General features: G+C 38.3%; 1 protein-coding gene across 1 annotated transcript; it reads right to left on the bottom strand.

Moving 5' to 3' along the window:
- Positions 1-5,148: 5,148 nt before the first annotated feature.
- Positions 5,149-15,027, bottom strand: LOC137026560 (izumo sperm-egg fusion protein 1). Its single transcript, XM_067393949.1, has 9 exons — positions 14,532-15,027; positions 14,007-14,081; positions 13,739-13,822; positions 13,615-13,635; positions 8,434-8,523; positions 8,213-8,331; positions 7,144-7,297; positions 6,885-7,050; positions 5,149-5,501 (listed from the first exon to the last, which is right to left on the bottom strand). Exons 1-9 carry the CDS (start codon positions 14,752-14,754, stop codon positions 5,405-5,407), a joined length of 1,029 nt encoding a protein of 342 aa, XP_067250050.1. The 5' UTR covers positions 14,755-15,027; the 3' UTR covers positions 5,149-5,404.
- Positions 15,028-17,763: the final 2,736 nt, after the last annotated feature.

The following is a 17,763-nucleotide window of genomic DNA, read 5'->3' as shown; positions in this document are numbered from 1 at the left end:
GTTAATTTCAACTTACTCTATATGTACATTTTGTTCCAGAGAAAACAACCAACCTGTTCAAGCAATAAATAAGATAGTTAGCTGCGTTAAAAAAAAAAAAAAGTTTTGAAAGAACTGGTGTTTACTTTTGCAGCGCTTCCTGCCTCCCGTGATGTCACTTGTCTCAATAAAACAGTAGGAAAATTCAGAAAGTCTTAGATGAACAATAACTGAAAGCATCAAAGCCAGTCACAACTGAGCAGAACTTTCAAAACAGATAATTTCCTATGACATAAGGACTTTCCCCAGAATCCCCAGTGACATGAAAATATTAAGATATTATAAACATTAACACCATGATTTTCTGTAGAGCTGCTTTGAAACAATGTGTATTGTGAAAAGCGCTGTACTGCACAAATAAAATTGACCAATATTATGTATGATATATGTATGATCTGAAGTACACAATAAGAGAACTCCATCAACCAATTCATGCCGAACAACATAATACTGTAACTAAAAAAAAACTGAAAAATAGTCCCATCATCAATCAACTGTAAAGAAGGCATTCTAAACAGGAAGTCTGAAAGTCTCAGTTACCAAAGGGGAACTTCATATGAAAACAGTTTTCAGCGTACACTTCTTTGGTCAGAAGAGCGGATTATCCCTGGGATTATTCAGTTGGCAGGGGGAAAATAATTCTAGAAAAACATTGTAATCCAACAGATTTACCTCTCACACTTTATCTTTCATTCCTCCCACGTGTCTACCCAACCAAAACGTGTCATTCATTCATCTGAAACGTGTCTTCCTTTTTTCATACTCCAGTGAATGGATCTCTTTTCATTTACAAAGGGTGAGCATGTGAACTCAGTCTGTAATTAAATAACATATGACAGCACCTGGTGGACAGATAACAAGATAACAATGCAAATGACATTAACCACTGAGATAAACCCAAAATAAATCACCCATGAAAATCTACCTCCAGAGCTTGTCCCTGAGTATGTCACATGACTTCATGTCAAATCATGATGTCACCATTTTCTAGATGAGCTTTTGCCGAATTGATGGCTTTTACTTCTCCTTTTTTTTTTCCTTTCACTTTTGGCCCTTAAAATTCATATAAACTCATATTTATATGTATAAAATGTAAATATTAAAATAAATTTTAAAAATGCACTACTGCAAAATGCCATCCCAAAGCCAGGAAAAAAAGTTAATATTCAGATATATATATAAGAAGTGTTCGAAATCGACCCCTACACCCTCATTCACTATTCTCTACATTACTCCACTAATATAGTCCACTTGAAGGAGTGAATGAAAACAAGGGAGTTAATACAGACAGTGAGTGTGCTGGAAGGGCTGACGCTTTTGTATAGTTTATGCTTGCTGTTTAATAATCATTTGAAACTTAGCAAACTAGCAGCTCCAGTAGTACTGAAAAGATGTATATTGAACCCTGTCATGGAAACTAGCATGAATAAACAATTAAATAATCAGTCGAATAGGAATTTACACCTGTAAGATATTGCAGTGTACAAACATTGGAAACAGCGGTTTGGAAAATGGATGGATGGATGATTCAGCTGTGGGCATCTTCTGGCGAGTCGCGGGAATTAATTCAGCACAACCCTCACAGTGCATTATGGGTAGTCTCTAAGTGTAAATGAGTTGTATACTCGTCATTGCTGTGCATTATGGGATCAAATGGGCTCACCAAAATTGGACGATAGAAGATTTGAAAAATATTGTCTGGTCGAATGAGTCTTTGAGATTGAGATTTCTGTATTTCAAATCGAATGAGATTTCTGCTGCGACCTTCAGATGGTAGGGTCAGAATTTGGCATATACAACATGAAAACATGGATCCACCCTGACTTATATCAATGGTTCAGTCTGGTAGTGTAATGGTGTATATATACCATTCAAAATGATAAGTAAAATTGTGAAATGTTATTACAATTTAAAAGACAGTGATGTATTTTATGTGTATTGTGAATGTGTTTGGCGACTGAGTCGCTGAGAGGTTTCAGGAAGCGAAGAAACAAGTGGGGACGTTCCAAAGTATCTCCCTTCACTGAACTCAGGTCTCAGGGGCTGCTAGGCGGGAGCAGTCCCAGCCGTCTATGAGCTCTTCGTATTGGGCGCAGCAGAAACAGAGTGTCGCCTGTGGTGTCAGACCTCTGAGCGCAGGCCCCTCCGGGGGGAAATGGATTACACCTCTTCATACGGTGCTTGCGTTCCCTCAGTGCCCTCAGCTGACTACTTTGAAATACACAGTAGTAAAATACACAGGATTCAGTTTGGTTCTCATCTGCTTCAGTTCAACGGGATCCTGCCAACAGTGGTAGGCCCCGAGCAGGCTCTGGTAATGGAACAAGAAGTCATAGCTCTCTTGGAGATGGAGGCCATAGAACATGTTGCTCATCCAGAGAGAGAGAGTCCAAGTTCATTCCAAAAAAGGATGGGGGGTTGTATCAAATTCAAGGTCTGCGCCAGCTGAATTGCATGTTAAAAACAAGTTCAAGTTAAAACTAATTGTGACTCTAATCAGATCCGATGACTGTTTATTTACAATAGATCTCCAGGACAGATACGTCCACATATCTATCCTTCCTCAGCACAGTAAGTTCCTTAGGTTTGCTTTCAGGGGCAAAGCTTACTAGTATCAGGTTCCTTTCAGCCAAGCCTTGTCACCCCACACCTTCACGAACTGCATAGATGCAGCTCTTGGTCCTGTAATGTGTATGCTGTGTTTCTTTGTTTTTGGTTCTCCCCTGTGACCTAGTTTCCTAGCGTGTCTAATTAGTCATTGTGTTCACCTGTTATGTCAATCATCTTGTTAGTTCTCCTGATTTTTTTAAACCCTATGTTCTCCCTTATTCTCTGTCCATTCCCATAAACGTATCAGTGTGAATTGTATGCAGGTTGGTATTTCCTGAGTTTATGTTGTTAAAGTTTCCTTGATCCATTCCTCATTGTGCAATTTCTACAACACCACGCTACGTGACAGAAGAACCCAAAACAGCATGGCCTCACCTGCTGTACCACTGTTATGCCTTGAGCAGGAGCAGCAAAGCCTCTAAGCCCACACTAGTGGATTTCTCTATCTGACAAGCCTAACGGACCTCCCTTATCGCTTCCTGTGTACTTTCTGTTTGGCAAGTTTTAATGAGCGCACAAATGCTTGTCTGCCTAGTGTGGGTCATCGGGGCACATCCCATACACCATCTGCCCCACTGAGGACAAACTCACTGGCCCCGACCTGTCATCCACCACCAGCAAGCGACCCGACTATGATGTTGTACGAGCCCACCGCAGACCATGGAGAATGGCCTGCCACGATCAACGATCCTGATGCATCAGAAAGGACAGGAGAGGACATCGCCCTAGAGCCTGTGTCAGCCCCTAAGAGTGTCTGACCGAGTGCGTGAGCCGGCAACACCTTGGATTGCAGAGGGAGTTTTAAAGGAACTCAAGGGTTTGGAGGATAGCCACGCCCACACTCCCACCGCTGTGTGAGTATGAGTTGGCCTCTGGAAGCTACTTTGAGGAGTTGAAAGACATTGTTGAGGAGGATTTAATTTTGTTAAAGTAATTATTTCCGACTCCACTGTATCTCCAGCATTTCCTGTTACTCCAGTGCCCCCTGTATCTCAAGTTTACAGTTTGCCCACTAAGCTTCCACTACCCCATGGACTGTATTATGCCATGTTCCAGGCAACCCATAACCCATGTTTTTCCAACCTTATACCCGTGAAAGTGCACTGGAATGGCAATCAAACCGGTGACTTCCCACCCGTGAACTCGTACTAGATCGATGTACTACCAGTTCTGCACTCTGACGTCACATAGCCTGCGAAACAACAATGGAAGCCCCTACGGATGCAGTGTTTATGCAAGTGCACGGTAAAATAACATAAAATAAAAGGTATAACCGATTCTCTTGCCTTATGCGCCATTTTTCCTCTTCCGTTTTCCTCAAATAAGCAAGGAGTAAGCACCTTTGGTGATAGAAATGATTGTAAATGAGCATAAGCCCCATATGGTTCGCCATGCTGGTTTGTTTACATTCAGGCAGTTTGGCATGACTTGCCTGGAATGCTACAAAGTCGTGACTTATGGACTCAAAAACTTGAACTATTAGGTTCAACAGACGGTTTTTGTTTTTTTGCTCCACGCCCTCCTCCAGAGCCCCCTCCCTCTTCAGTTAGACTATTTACAGCCCAAGGACACGCCTTTTTGGGAGGGGGCGTTCTGTAATGTGTATGCCAGGGATGGACAACTCCGGTCCTGGAGGGCCAGTGTCCAGCAGAGTTTAGCTCCAACCCTAATCAAACACACCTGAACCAGCTAATCAAGGTCTTTAGGATTAGTAGAAAGTTATAGGCAAGTGAGTTATCAGGGATGGAGATAAACTCTGCAGGACACTGGCCCTCCAGGACCGGAGTTGTCCATCTCTGGTGTATGCTGTGTTTCGACTGCAAATTAACATGCTACTGCATTTCTCTCCAACACGGTAGGAAATAAAATGAAATGTGGAGCATTTAAGATGATTGAGAGGCCAGTTTACGGGGACAGGATGCGTGTCAAGGTGCGACAGAGAGCAAAGACGCAATTGAATGATGTGATAGTATGTCCCAAATCTTGTCTACTCTTTTGCTACACACTCAAAACTATGTAGTTTTTGTTCATAAAAGTGTACATACCTTTAGGGCATAGTATAAGTAGGCAAATTGGGACGCAGCATTTGTTTTTGGTTCTCCCCTGTGACCCAGTTATCCTAGTGTGTCTAATTAGTCATTATGTTAACCTGTTTTATCAATCATCTTGATAGTTCTCCCTCATTCTGTCTGTTCTCGTCAAGTGTATGCAAGTTGGTATCTTCTGAATTTGTTATTAAAGTTTATTTCCTTGATCCATTCCTCATGCGATTTTACATTACCACACTACGGGATAGCTCCATTGTGACTCCAGGTCATTTGCGTACTGGACTATATCAACAATTGTTTGATTCTGGCTCAATCAGAGCAAATGGCTGTTTAGCATCGAGATGCCGCAACTACCACTTTGATGCTTCACAAAGTTCATAAATAGATTGTAAAACTAATCCATATGAATTAAGCAGTTTATTTATTTATATGCTAATTTGCTGCTAAAAAACACATATCATAAATGTTGCTGCTTAACACTCTTGTGAAAACTGTGGAACATTTCTTTTCAGAACTCTTTTCAGAAGCCCTGAATAAATTATGTATCTCCTAGTCACAGGCAACATTATATGATGAAGCAATTCATACTTGAGTATTATCGCAAGTTTATGATTTTCCTTTGAATGTTCATATTGAGACACTCCAAGCTCAACAATCTTTTGGGTATGTATAGTCATTTATTCATGTATCTCTTTGGATCGCATCCCTCATTCTGTCACAGTCACCAGCTCAATGTTTTCTGCATCCTCCCCCTCTCCTTCTCTCCTGCTGTCTCTCTCCTCCTTCTGGCGCTTCATGGTCACTCTGTCAGAGGGACACAAAGCACGATGACAGAATGGATGAAAACAAAGTGTGCTTCCTTCCTAATGTTGTCTCTCTGAACAAAATCAGCAGGATGCTGTGACAGATCACCCACTGTTATTCTTTCTTCCTCCCCATTCTCTCTCTCCCTGCATGTGCCAACCCTCATGCAGTTCAGCTCATCCATGTCTCTTGCAGAATCTGCAAGATGTTTATCAGGTTTTTTTTTTTTTTTTTTTTTTTTTTTTTTTAACACTACCATTCAAAAGTTTGGGGTCAGTCATTTTTATTATTATTATTATTCAGCAAGGAGAGAATTTAATCAAAAACATTAACAAATCTTAGAGAACACAAAGTTTTGAATGGTAGTATATTTTATATATCTTATATTAAAAAAAAAAAAAAAAAAGTTCTACAGCAATATCTTACAGATTCTGCAAGGGTGAGCAAAGCCTGGATGTCGTATACACTAAAAACAGGAATTCAAAGGATCACAATTTTAAAAAAATCTAATCAAAGAGGAAATAGTAAAAATATGTTTTATAGGAATTTTGATGAAAAACCTGTGGAATTCTGCAGAATGTGTTTAAATGTTAAAATTAGTATATACACCACTATAGTAGAAAGCATAATCAAATCCACAATCATTTTATATTTTCAGTTTTAGTATTGGTTATTTTAAGTGCTTTTGTCATTTATATTAGTTTTTAAATATTTCTATTGAGCTTTTACTAATATTTCAGTTTACGTTTTAGTAGCCTACTTCAACTTAAACTTATTTCATTTCAGCTATTTGCCAAGGCAACATTTGTAATTTTCATTAGTTTTTCCACCTTTTGTTTATTTCATATTTTAATTCAGCTTTATTTAAATAATTTGTAATAGTTTTAGTTAGGTTTTAGTTAGCAGTAACAACACTGCCCACAATATTTTATAAACAAACAATGACAGGAAATCATCTGATATGTGTGGGTACAGATTCCATGTGGGCCTGATTATATCTAACTTACGTTTTCCAAAATATCAAAGTTTAATGCAAACATAAACTAATATCACTTAATCTAAGCATATATGAAATGAAATTTGACTGCTTCTATAGTCAAATACTGCTGCTACTATACAGTAATAGCAACATACTGTACGTAAAGAAATATGCAAAGCAAGTAGACACTTATTATTAACAATCTGTATGTGTTTTGTGAACATTTTTTCTATGAAATGTCTCTCAGAAGTGTTGGTTTGATCAAAAATGGCTTACTCATTTTTTCTTTCGGATCTTTATTTTTTGGGCCCATTTGTTATTCAACCCCCCCCAAAAAAATATTACAAAGCCTCTTTTTAATATGCCCAAACTGCTGTGCAACCAACCATCCTGTTATGACATACCTGAGGTACACTATGATGACAAGGCTGCCTGTGATGCTGAGTACCATCAGTAAAATCAGTATAATGATGAAACTGCTCTTATGAGGACGAGGTGTGGCATCATAACCCGAGGGCAGTGACGGCAACATCGCAATCAGTCTAGGGGTTGTGGATGGTGGTTGGTTGACTGAGGGAAAGAGATGAGAGGAGGGCAAAACTAAAATATACTAGACCACAATGAGTTGCACATTCAAAAATAAGCAATATAAACCCTGCCTACCTTTCAGTTTGAAATACATGCGTGACAGCACAGTACCCTTTTGATCCTGTAGGAGGCAGCGGTAGGTGCCTTCCTCATTGATTGTCAGCTGATTGAGTACAATTTTAGACTCCTCTGTCACCACCAGCACTTCATACTCCCCATCATGTGGCAGCTTGCAATGAATAATAAACTCATTTTAGTCTAAATTAAAAATTCAAGTCACAATCAGTATAATCTGGTCCGGGGATCTCTGGAAAGATCACTACTAAAACTGTAACATATTAACCTAAAAGATAAACATTTAAAGTAGGCTAGTTGCTACACTACAACCTGTATTGAAGCTACTTAATGGGTCATTACCTTCTTAAACATTACTGTAAAATTATATATAATATAACTAGTACTGGAAAAAATAAGCTTCTGCCAGACCGCCTTCCTTATTCAATGTTTAAAACTCTCGCAGTTCAAAAAGCTTGCACTACGTCCTATGCCTTCCCTATTCAACTTACGGAAAAAGTGTAAATGACGTGACGCCAGTTTACACATTCTTCGTAAATTGAATATAGAAGGCATTCTGGCACAAGCTAGATATTTTACTTCATAACTTGTTAAATAACTTGCTTCAGAAGGCCTTTATTAACCCCCCGGAGCCGTGTGGAGTACACCTTTATGATGGATGGATGTGGATGGAAGCAATGTCTTCAGCTCATACTCGTGACCCCTGTTCACTGCCATTATAAAGCTCGGATGCGTCAGGATATTTATTAATATACCTCAGATTGTGTTAATCAGAAAGAAGAAAGTCATATACACCTATGGCTTGAGGGTAAGTAAAGCTTGGGCTAATTTTTAAATTTGAAAGTGAACTAATCCTTTAAATGCAAACTTGGATGGTGTTTAAGAGTCCAAACACATTACATTCAGTTTGCATATGCTTTTTAAAGTCTTAATTCCGTAAAATAAGTACTAAAAAGTATGTTAGGTGTACTTCTTTTTTACAAGAGTTGTCTGAAATGGTTTTCAAAATGGCTTCAAGATTTTTGAAACCTGCAAATGAATTTAAATGTGTCTGTCTGTGTGCATGTACATTCTTTTCTTCAGGATGCCAGGAGTAATGGTACTCGGTCTGTCCAATGACAAGAGCGTGCCAAGGCAGGAAACAGTCCAGCACCACCTCCTCTCCTTCATCCGCCTCAAGATGATGCTCTGATAGAAACAAAATGAGAGAAAGGCAAAATAGAAGTGTGATGTGTTAATATAGACCGTTAAAGCCATTGGGGTGTGTATATCCGTGGGTGTTTGTCTCACCTCCACAGTCTAGTGGAGGAGTGGCTGACAGACATGTAAAAAGCCCATACTGACAGGAAGTGCAGTTCATCACTCTCTGATACAATAGCCCTGTAAAAAAACAATCATCCACACACCCAGTGAGCAATATAACATGTATCATCATAATCCATATACTCAGTGTCCCGTGACACATACAGAACACGCTCGCCAGTCAAAGATTTGAACACACTTGACTCAATTTACGTCTCTCAGGAAAATCCTGTTGATTAAAAGCTTAAAGAGGACCAATTATACCCTTTTATAAAGTCTTGATCTTGTTATTGGGGTCTGCTAGAATTGGTTTTCAAGGTTGAATATTCAAAAAGCACATTATTTTGTCACATATTGTACATTGTTGTAGCACCTCTCTTCCCAGTCTGTCAGTAACGCTCTGGGGTGTGTTTCCCATACAACGACATAACTCACTGCTTAAAGATGCAGTATGTAATATTTTCTGCCCACTAGAGGTCGCTACAGGCCTATTCAAAACAAATGCGTAGCTTGATGAAGCCAAGTTTGAGCGAAGAATCTTGGGGCATGTGGTCTTTACCTCTACGGACGGTGGAAAAGAAATGGGATCATACTCGGGAAGAAATCATATTCATGGATGTGATTATTAATGTGATTATTAACGTTACTGTAGTATGAAGCAAAGCAGGACCAAGTGTTGTGGGAGCTGAATGAGGCCGCTGGAGCGATTGCGCAACACACGCCTCACGAGCAGCGAAACTTTTATTATGACACAGTCGCCGGCGCCGCTTCCGCTTTTCCGGTCATGAGTCTGAGGTAACACAGCACTGTTTATCATCATGAATTAGATACATTTATGTGTGCTGAAAATGATGTTATAGAGTTACTCTGTGCGTTCGCTCGGCAGCTGCTGTGAGACACTTGCACACTGTAGTAAGATTTTAGATCGATTTTAGAATATCATAGTAAATGCTGGATGGCTTGTGTTGATAAATGCCATGAATTCATTTTAAAATGTATTGTATGATGAAGAAAATTTTGTATTACTATCACTAAAAATAAAGCTGCATCTGATTATGCTACGTTAGCTACTTGACAAAATAGTGTTTTTCTCTGTGGCATGGTAAAGCATGATACCAGCAAAAAATCAAGAAAATTAGATTTAAACAATGACTAAACGTGTTGAGCTATATAACAATAATTATTTTTCTGTCTATAAATATATCAAAACAGTTGTTCACTTGTCCATTAAAAAGTGTAATGTATTAAAGCGTCTTTGGTGTTTGCATGGTTTCTACAAAATAAAACCGGAAACCGAGGGTAACACGGGTATGACGCAATTGACAGGCCACTCCTCACGTGTCCCGGAGCCTTGGTTATAATTGCAGTTTTCTCATGATTTACAAATAGCTGGGAACATTTGGGTTATTGTAAGTACTCAAGTGAACAAAATATATAACACTGGTATAGTGGTTTTTGGATATTTTACTGCAAAAATCTCACATATTGCACCTTTAACCACCATAGTACAATGTATCGTTGAAAAAAATCAACTGACTGTTTGCCAAAACCACAAATGTTGCAAATTTGTCGTTCAACTATGTTAGTGATGTCACGCATGTGGTGGAGTTATAATTTCTTTTAATTCATCAGTTTGGGACCGATTAATGCTAGACTGGCATCTGTGGACTAACTATAATTTTTCTAATTATTTTGCTTTATTTCCAGATTCAATCATGCGCACTCTTCAAAAACGGTGCTTCAAATCTCTTGACAAACTAAAAGACGAAAATTACTTTTGTGTATATATTCAAAATGAAAGTTAAAGATTTACTGAATGTCAGCTTGCTTATTTTGCTCAAGATAAGGATTTAAAGGTGCCCTAGAATTAAAAATTGAATTTATATTGGCATAGTTAAATAACAAGAGTTCAGTACATAGAAATGACATACAGTGAGTCTCAAACTCCATTGTTTCCTCCTTCTTATATAAATCTCATTTGTTTAAAAGACCTCTGAAGAACAGGCAAATCTCAACATAACACCGACTGTTACGTAACAGTCGGGGTGTACGTCCCCAATATTTGTATATGCCAGCTCATGTTCAAAGCATTAGACAAGGGCAGAACATCTGGATGTGCACAGCTGGATCATCAGACTAGGTAAGCAAGCAAGGACAATATAGCGAAAAATGGCAGATGGAGCAATAATAACTGACATGATCCATGATAACATATTTTTAGTGATATTTGTAAACTGTCTTTCTAAATGTTTAGTTTGCATGTTGCTAATGTACTGTTAAATGTGGTTAAAGTTACCATTGTTTCTTATTGTATTCATGGAGACAAGACGTCGTTATTTTCATTTATAAACAACTTCATTCTTTATAAATCTCTCCAACAGTGTAGCATTAGCCATTAGCCACGGAGCACAGCCTCAAATTCATTCAGAATCAAATGTAAACATCCAAATAAATACAATACTCACATAATCCGACGCACGCATGCAGTATGCATGACGAACACTTTGTAAAGATCCATTTTGAGGGTTATATTAGCAGTGTAAACCTTGTTTATGCACTGTTTAAGGCAAGTGCGAGCTCCATGGGCGGGGAGCATGAGCATTTAAAGGGGCCGCAACATGAATCGACGCATTTCTAATTAGGCCCCAAAATGGGCAGTTAAAAAAATCTATGGGGTATTTTGAGCTGAAACTTCACAGACACATTCAGGGGACACCTTAGACTTATATTACATCTTGTAAAAAAACGTTCAAAGTCCATGTGTCACACAAACAAGAAACTATGCTTCTAACCACAGCTCGAGAGCTGTCGTTCCAACCACACAAGTGTGCGATGCTGTTTGCGAATGCTTGTTGAAACTATGGTTTCAGGAAACACAGACTCGTTGAACTATGCTGATAACAACGGAACTTGCGATTGTCGGCCCTGTCCCAAATGGCGCACTTCATGTGGACTTTCGGTCTCGTGGACTTAAATTGCACGTGCTGGCCGAGTCTACGAGTCTGTAGGCCGTCCCATTCAGCATTTTAACGCAGGCTCCGCGCACTTTAAATACCCAGGAATCCTTGCGAAATGCCAATCAGACAACGGATGGGAGGAGATTTCGCTCAAGAGCAATTGATGACATGGCTGAGAAGAAAATATTTAAGTGTAGGTATCATTACGGTTTTTATGACCTAGGTATACATTTTACCATCTGTTACCTACAGTTTATACAAACATTATGGTCATCGACCAGTGGTTGATATCTCAAACATAATAATATTCATCTGAAACTCACTCACATGTTTATTATGTGTTAAAATTGTAATCTTAGTTCAATTGAAACATTATGTATTATTACAACTGTGTACATTCTTTAAATAAGCATGTATATATTGTCTAATGCCCAGGTGGCATAAGCAAAAGCAGGCTGTGTAGTTGACATGGAGATAATATTTTGCAAAAGAAAAGAAACCTATTCTTGATGCTAAATATTATCCCCGAACCTGCAGCTCCTGTCAAAAAACAACCAGACCGTTATTTCCGGCGTGCCGATCAAGTCTGTTCCAAAAATACCTCTCAATGCGCCCTCGTGGACTTGCGCCAAGGGCCCTATAGGTCTGCACTACATGACGTCACCAAAGTGTGGACTCTGAGGAAGTCCACAAGTCCGGAGTATGCCATTTGGGACAGGGCCATAGTTAGCTAACGATGCTTTCAGGAAACGCACCCCTGTTTAGTTCCGGTCTCAGTGACACCCGTCCTTCTAAAAAAAAGTTCAATGGGCTCTGATTGGTCAGCTGGACCAGTGTGTTGTGATTGGTCAACCACTTCAAGCGTGATTCAGAAATGTCACGCTCCTTACAATAACCGCAAATTTCAACCAAGCGTGCCGCACAAGTCCAGCAAAGTGAAGCCAAAGCGTCTCGATCACCCCCAGGTGGCTGGATTTATTCTGGGTCTTCAAGAGGAGATTGGAGCTTTAAAGCTGCTGTCCATATAATGTTTTGTAATTCAGGTGGTACTGGTGGGTTTTCGCGGGAAATTCGAGCATGTCGCCATTTGTCTTTGCGTCATTACGTCACGTCTGTTTACATAAAGAACGAGTCCTAGCTAACTAGGCTAACTATCGCATATGAGGTGGATCATTTATAGACTTTTCTCACAGCAGCTGCAATAATTAAACTTATCATTTGGATGGCGGATTGTGTGGTATGACAAATTAACATTAGAGTTAAGACTGTACAGAAATTGATCTACAGATAACACTAATACACACTAAATACACAGTCACGCAATGCTGATGTTATTAACATTAACAATTTGAGAACAAAGCATTACAACAATTTGCACGGTTTGACATGATATGAACTAAGCGATCGTTAGATTTAATCACTAATGGTAGCGCGATTTATTGTAATGTTTTTTCCCCCTCAGTTGGTCAGAACAAAAGTGGCAGACATGTTACTAACCTGTTCAGATGACATTTTCCGGTGAAAATTCTTATATTATACAGTATCAACACCGGTGCGGTGACTGACAGCAAACTTTAGATTCATCCGCGCTGAGGAGTCGTGCCAAGGCACAACCCACATAAAGTTGATAATTCCGCAAATAACTGCAATTGCCGGTTTCAAACAGATGGTGACAAAGAGGCAAAACATACGGACTGCAGCTTTAACTTTAATTTCTACATTTCCAGAACTGTTTTGAACATTGCCCCTTTTTGCGTATGCCTTGGGTGGGAATTATTTAAATGAGGATTAATGTAACATGTGCGTTCCTTAAGACTGCAATTGAGGCTTTTTAGGGAGTTTAGAAACAGTGCTTACTGATATAGAGATTAACTCCCTTTGGAGTGATTTTGAGTTTTGTAACTTTGCAGACCTTCTTCATTTTCAAACAGCACCATAACACATAAAGAAAGTCAAAAATGTGTAAAAGAAAGTGTAAAGATCTGTAATCCAGGCGGAAGCTGACTATATAGAACCAGGAGATTCTGTTTTTGGTCACCACATAATTTCAGTTCTTTCATTTCTGTTATGTCTTAGTTTTGATGACTTTATTATTAGTATTAGTAGTATAAAATGTGCAAATAGTGAAAAAGAATGTGTTGTGTACAAAATTTTGACTGATTACGTTAGGATTTTCAGAACAATAAGTACAGGTACCTCAAATTATACTTACCACATTTATTTGGACACAGACCTTTGGAAAATAATGAGAAAAAAAAAATAGTGAGAACATGTTCTGACATATCATATTGCTTTATATAAACATTTACTGAATGCCCATTGCCCACCTATCCTACCTTGGGCAATGAAAATCTCCAAATGTTTCTGAAGGATTCTCTTTCCTTTCTCCACTATAGTAATCATATCCCACTGAACAGAACCTACACAAGAATAACACAGAATATTTTTTTTTTTTTTTTTTTTTTTTTTTCATGGTTTCATATATAAAGCATCTTAATTTTTCTTCATTGGTTTTGCTCTAACATGAAAACGTTGATATTTCCTCCTTATAAAATGGATGGCTGCTCTTTTGGAAGTACATAATCTGCATCCACAAGCTCTCACCTGTGCTGTCTTCTTTCCAGTGCCTCTTGAATTCACTCTGATATTCAGTTCGTGCACGATAGAGTGTTGTAGGATCTAAAGCAAACATCACAGCACTCAACATCATCATTTATTTACTAATAGGCCTATAATTTGAAGACAACAGAAATTTGGCAAATCTTGCATGTATTACCAGTCAAAGGTTTCGACAAACCTAAGTTTTATAATTAAAACTTATGCAGATATGAATGCCTATCTAACATAAAAGTAGCTGAACGGTCCAGGAACGGTTCCATTTGTGTTTCCACTTGAGCTTGATACGGCACGGTGAAAAGAAATATCTGATAATCCTCCATAACGCGGTCACTGTCTATTTACATCTCATATCATAAGTAAACCGTTGCGTTACCAAGGCAACGACTGTAGCTTTTGCATTTCATGACAAACAGCGGCCATTATCAGCTCTATGGTGGAAAATGAAACCCTAACCGTACCAGCTGGCCCGGATCGGCACGGAATGAACGGATATGATATGAGTAGTAGTACCTATGACACCACGAAATGATGTGCGGCTGGTCTCCCGGTAGTTGACGTAAGCGTGCTCAATGATTTGCTTCAGTTCAATTTGATCACGGACAGTGATTCCTTTAACTGAAGACAGGAAATCTTCATGCACATAACGAAACACCGGGTCACACTGCAGACAGGACCTTACCCTGGGGAATGAACCCAGAATCAAAAGCCAGCCGAAGAGAAACGCAAAAGCCATTTTGTAAAGCTAGTGAGCTGTAGGCCTTCAAATTATAAAAGTGAATCTTTGGCATTCTTTAATTAGTGTCACTTCAGAGCCAAACACATGATGTCATCATCATTCTGACTTCAATAGCAAAAATGCTTTTACTATATGAAGACAAAGGGAGTTCAAATGCCAAAAAAACATTTTTATTAAATATTAGTGATTTTGCCTTTGAATTAGCATAACATTTTGTAATGACACTTGGTTTCATTTTGTCACAGTTTTTTACATTGGTTAACTACATTTGTTAATATGAACTAATTAACAATACTTCTAGGTACCTAAATGTTAATCTAAAACATTTACTAAAACATATTTAAAATCAAAGGTAGTGAACTAACATGAACATTTTTAACTAAAATTAAAGTGTAATAAATGCTGCAAAAATATATTGCTCATCATGCAAGTTATTGCATAGTTAACAAATGAAAATGAAAAAAAAAAAAGTACAAAAGCTATCACTGTGGTACCCTTAAAGGTGCCCTAGAATTGAAAATTGAATTTACCTCAATATAGTTAAATAATTAGAGTTCTACATGGAAATGACATACCGTGAATCATTGTTTCCTCCTTCTTATGTAAATTTGATTTGTGCAAAAGAACTCTGAAGGACAGGCGAATCTCAACATAACACCAACTGTGACGCAACAGTCAGGATCATTAATATGTACGCAGATATAGTTTAAATATATATATTATATATATATATATATATATATATATATATATATATATATATATATATATATATAAACTATATCTGCGTACATATTAATGATCCTGACTGTTGCATCACAGTTGGTGTTATGTTGAGATTCTAATAATCTAAATCTGCGATTCTAATAATCTAAAGGGGGGGGGGTACTCTGTGTTCGGGATGATTACCGAGCTCGGAGCCCTCTCCCCGGACAGCACGCCAAATACGTTTACCAATTAATTTACCTGACTTACCTGTCAACTTGTGAAATATATATATATATACATAGGGGGAGTATGGGGAGACCGGGGGCAAATGTAACAGGGGCAATTGTAACATCTCAAATTACTCCAATCAGAAACTAGACAGAACCATGAAACTCATTGTGCATGTGCTCTGAGATCCCTCTCTGCATGCCAAAGGACAAACTTCTAAATTATACATGGTAAAGTTTTTCTACAAAGACTAATTTTTGAGGTATAAAGGTTTTTTTTTCCATATATATATATATATATACAGTTCTGTCTGGTTCTCGAATCTGATTGGCTGATAGCCATGCGATATTTCAGTGATAACAGCACTCCTACTGCCTTTTCACCGTTTGTATCACTCCGCTTGAAGTGACCGTCATGGCGGCCGATCAAATCAACCGTAATTTTTACAAATACTACTTCTTGTACCACGAACTGTAGTTTTAATAGTTTTTTAGGCGCGAATGTAGTTGTTTAGACCTGAAATATGTGACTCATATTATAATAACAGAGCCTATTTTACAATTTGTTTTGACGTTTTTGGAGATGCGAGCCCGAGTGTGTCAGCGGCCGTTCAGTGTTTCTGTAACCGCCGAGAACAGCTTCATCTCGGCCAGTGCCTCTGGGATTTGCTGCTGGCTCTTATAGTGGTTAAACATGAGACATAATTCAATTTAAGTACATAGAACGGGCAATCTTTGGTCTTATTAATCTATTATTTGTTCCAGAGCAAGTCGAATTGTGCTATATTAAATTTGATAATAATAAACGTTACGTTACATCCTTATATAGCACATTGGCTACAACTAGACGGGAAATATCAGACTCTTCTCCGCTTCAAATATGTAAAACATTAAACTTTATAAACGTATGTTTTTTTGAGTAAAGAAAACGCTTTACAATTTTTTTTTCAAACATCAGATCTTTATTTACCTTTGCATTGCACAGGGATATCCAAACTGCGTGCGCACTTCATTCACGAGGTGAGGCGGATTAATGAGGCTTGATTGACAGTTTGAGGATCAAATGGAGTTAGGAGGTTTTGTCACAAGCTCTTTAAAATCCTTTTCATTCGTTAAATATTTGTAAAACCCACATACCAACGTAAATGGTGACCTATTTTTTTTTAATAACTAGTGCTTTATGTTTGACTGAACTGTGCTTATATGTTGTTCAATAAATATTATTTTATATAAATATGTCCATTAAGTAATATGGATTGTGAACATTACATTAATATGCCATTAGATGGCGGCAACACTTTACAGGAGAAGTGAGTCACAGGAGACTTTTAAATTGAAAGGAACTTTGCAAAAGGAAGTTGTTTTAGCGATGTGGTGTTATGGATGGAAAAAACAAGACAAAAAAAAGAACAAATACAAAGATCGCTTACCTCAGCGGACATTCAAACGGACTTGTATAAAGGATGTAATATTATGGACATCGACTTGATGAATGAATGTAATGCAATATACCAGACACAGGTAATAGCCTACTCTCTCTCTCTCTCTCTCTAATACTGTAGAAAATTCAATGTGTTTCAATGAAGCGACTCATCGTTCCTTCGTTACTAGTTCTAAAGTGACGTTTTAGTCCAACTGTCGATTTGAGATTTGAATCCGTGGCGGAAGAAAGTAGTGCTGCACAAAAGAGGGTTTTAAAGACACTCCGTTGTTGTTCTTATTTATTTACACACTCGTGCTGTCGAACTGTTGTATAAAAGCAATATCACACTCGTAGCCTTGCGATATGGCTGTATATCAGCACGCTGTGATTACCTACGGCACTCGGCCTGCGGCCTCGTGCCTACGGACGAATCACAGCGTGCTGATATACAGCCATATCGCACGGCTACGAGTGTGATATTGCTCATATATATATTCCATATATATATTTACACAATATATAATTATATCTAATTATTGCCTCTCTCTCAAGTACTGAGAATGAATTATAAACAGGTGGTAATGGCTGTTAGCTGTTTAAGCTGGAGATAACATGGTGAAAACAAAACTGTTTTTGTGCCTAGATGTT

This window comes from Chanodichthys erythropterus, chromosome 9, assembly GCF_024489055.1.
Source record: "Chanodichthys erythropterus isolate Z2021 chromosome 9, ASM2448905v1, whole genome shotgun sequence".
In the NCBI taxonomy this organism is placed as follows: Eukaryota; Metazoa; Chordata; class Actinopteri; order Cypriniformes; family Xenocyprididae; genus Chanodichthys; species Chanodichthys erythropterus.
Note: the sequence above shows the minus strand (reverse complement) of the source record. Positions and strands in the feature narration are given on the sequence as shown.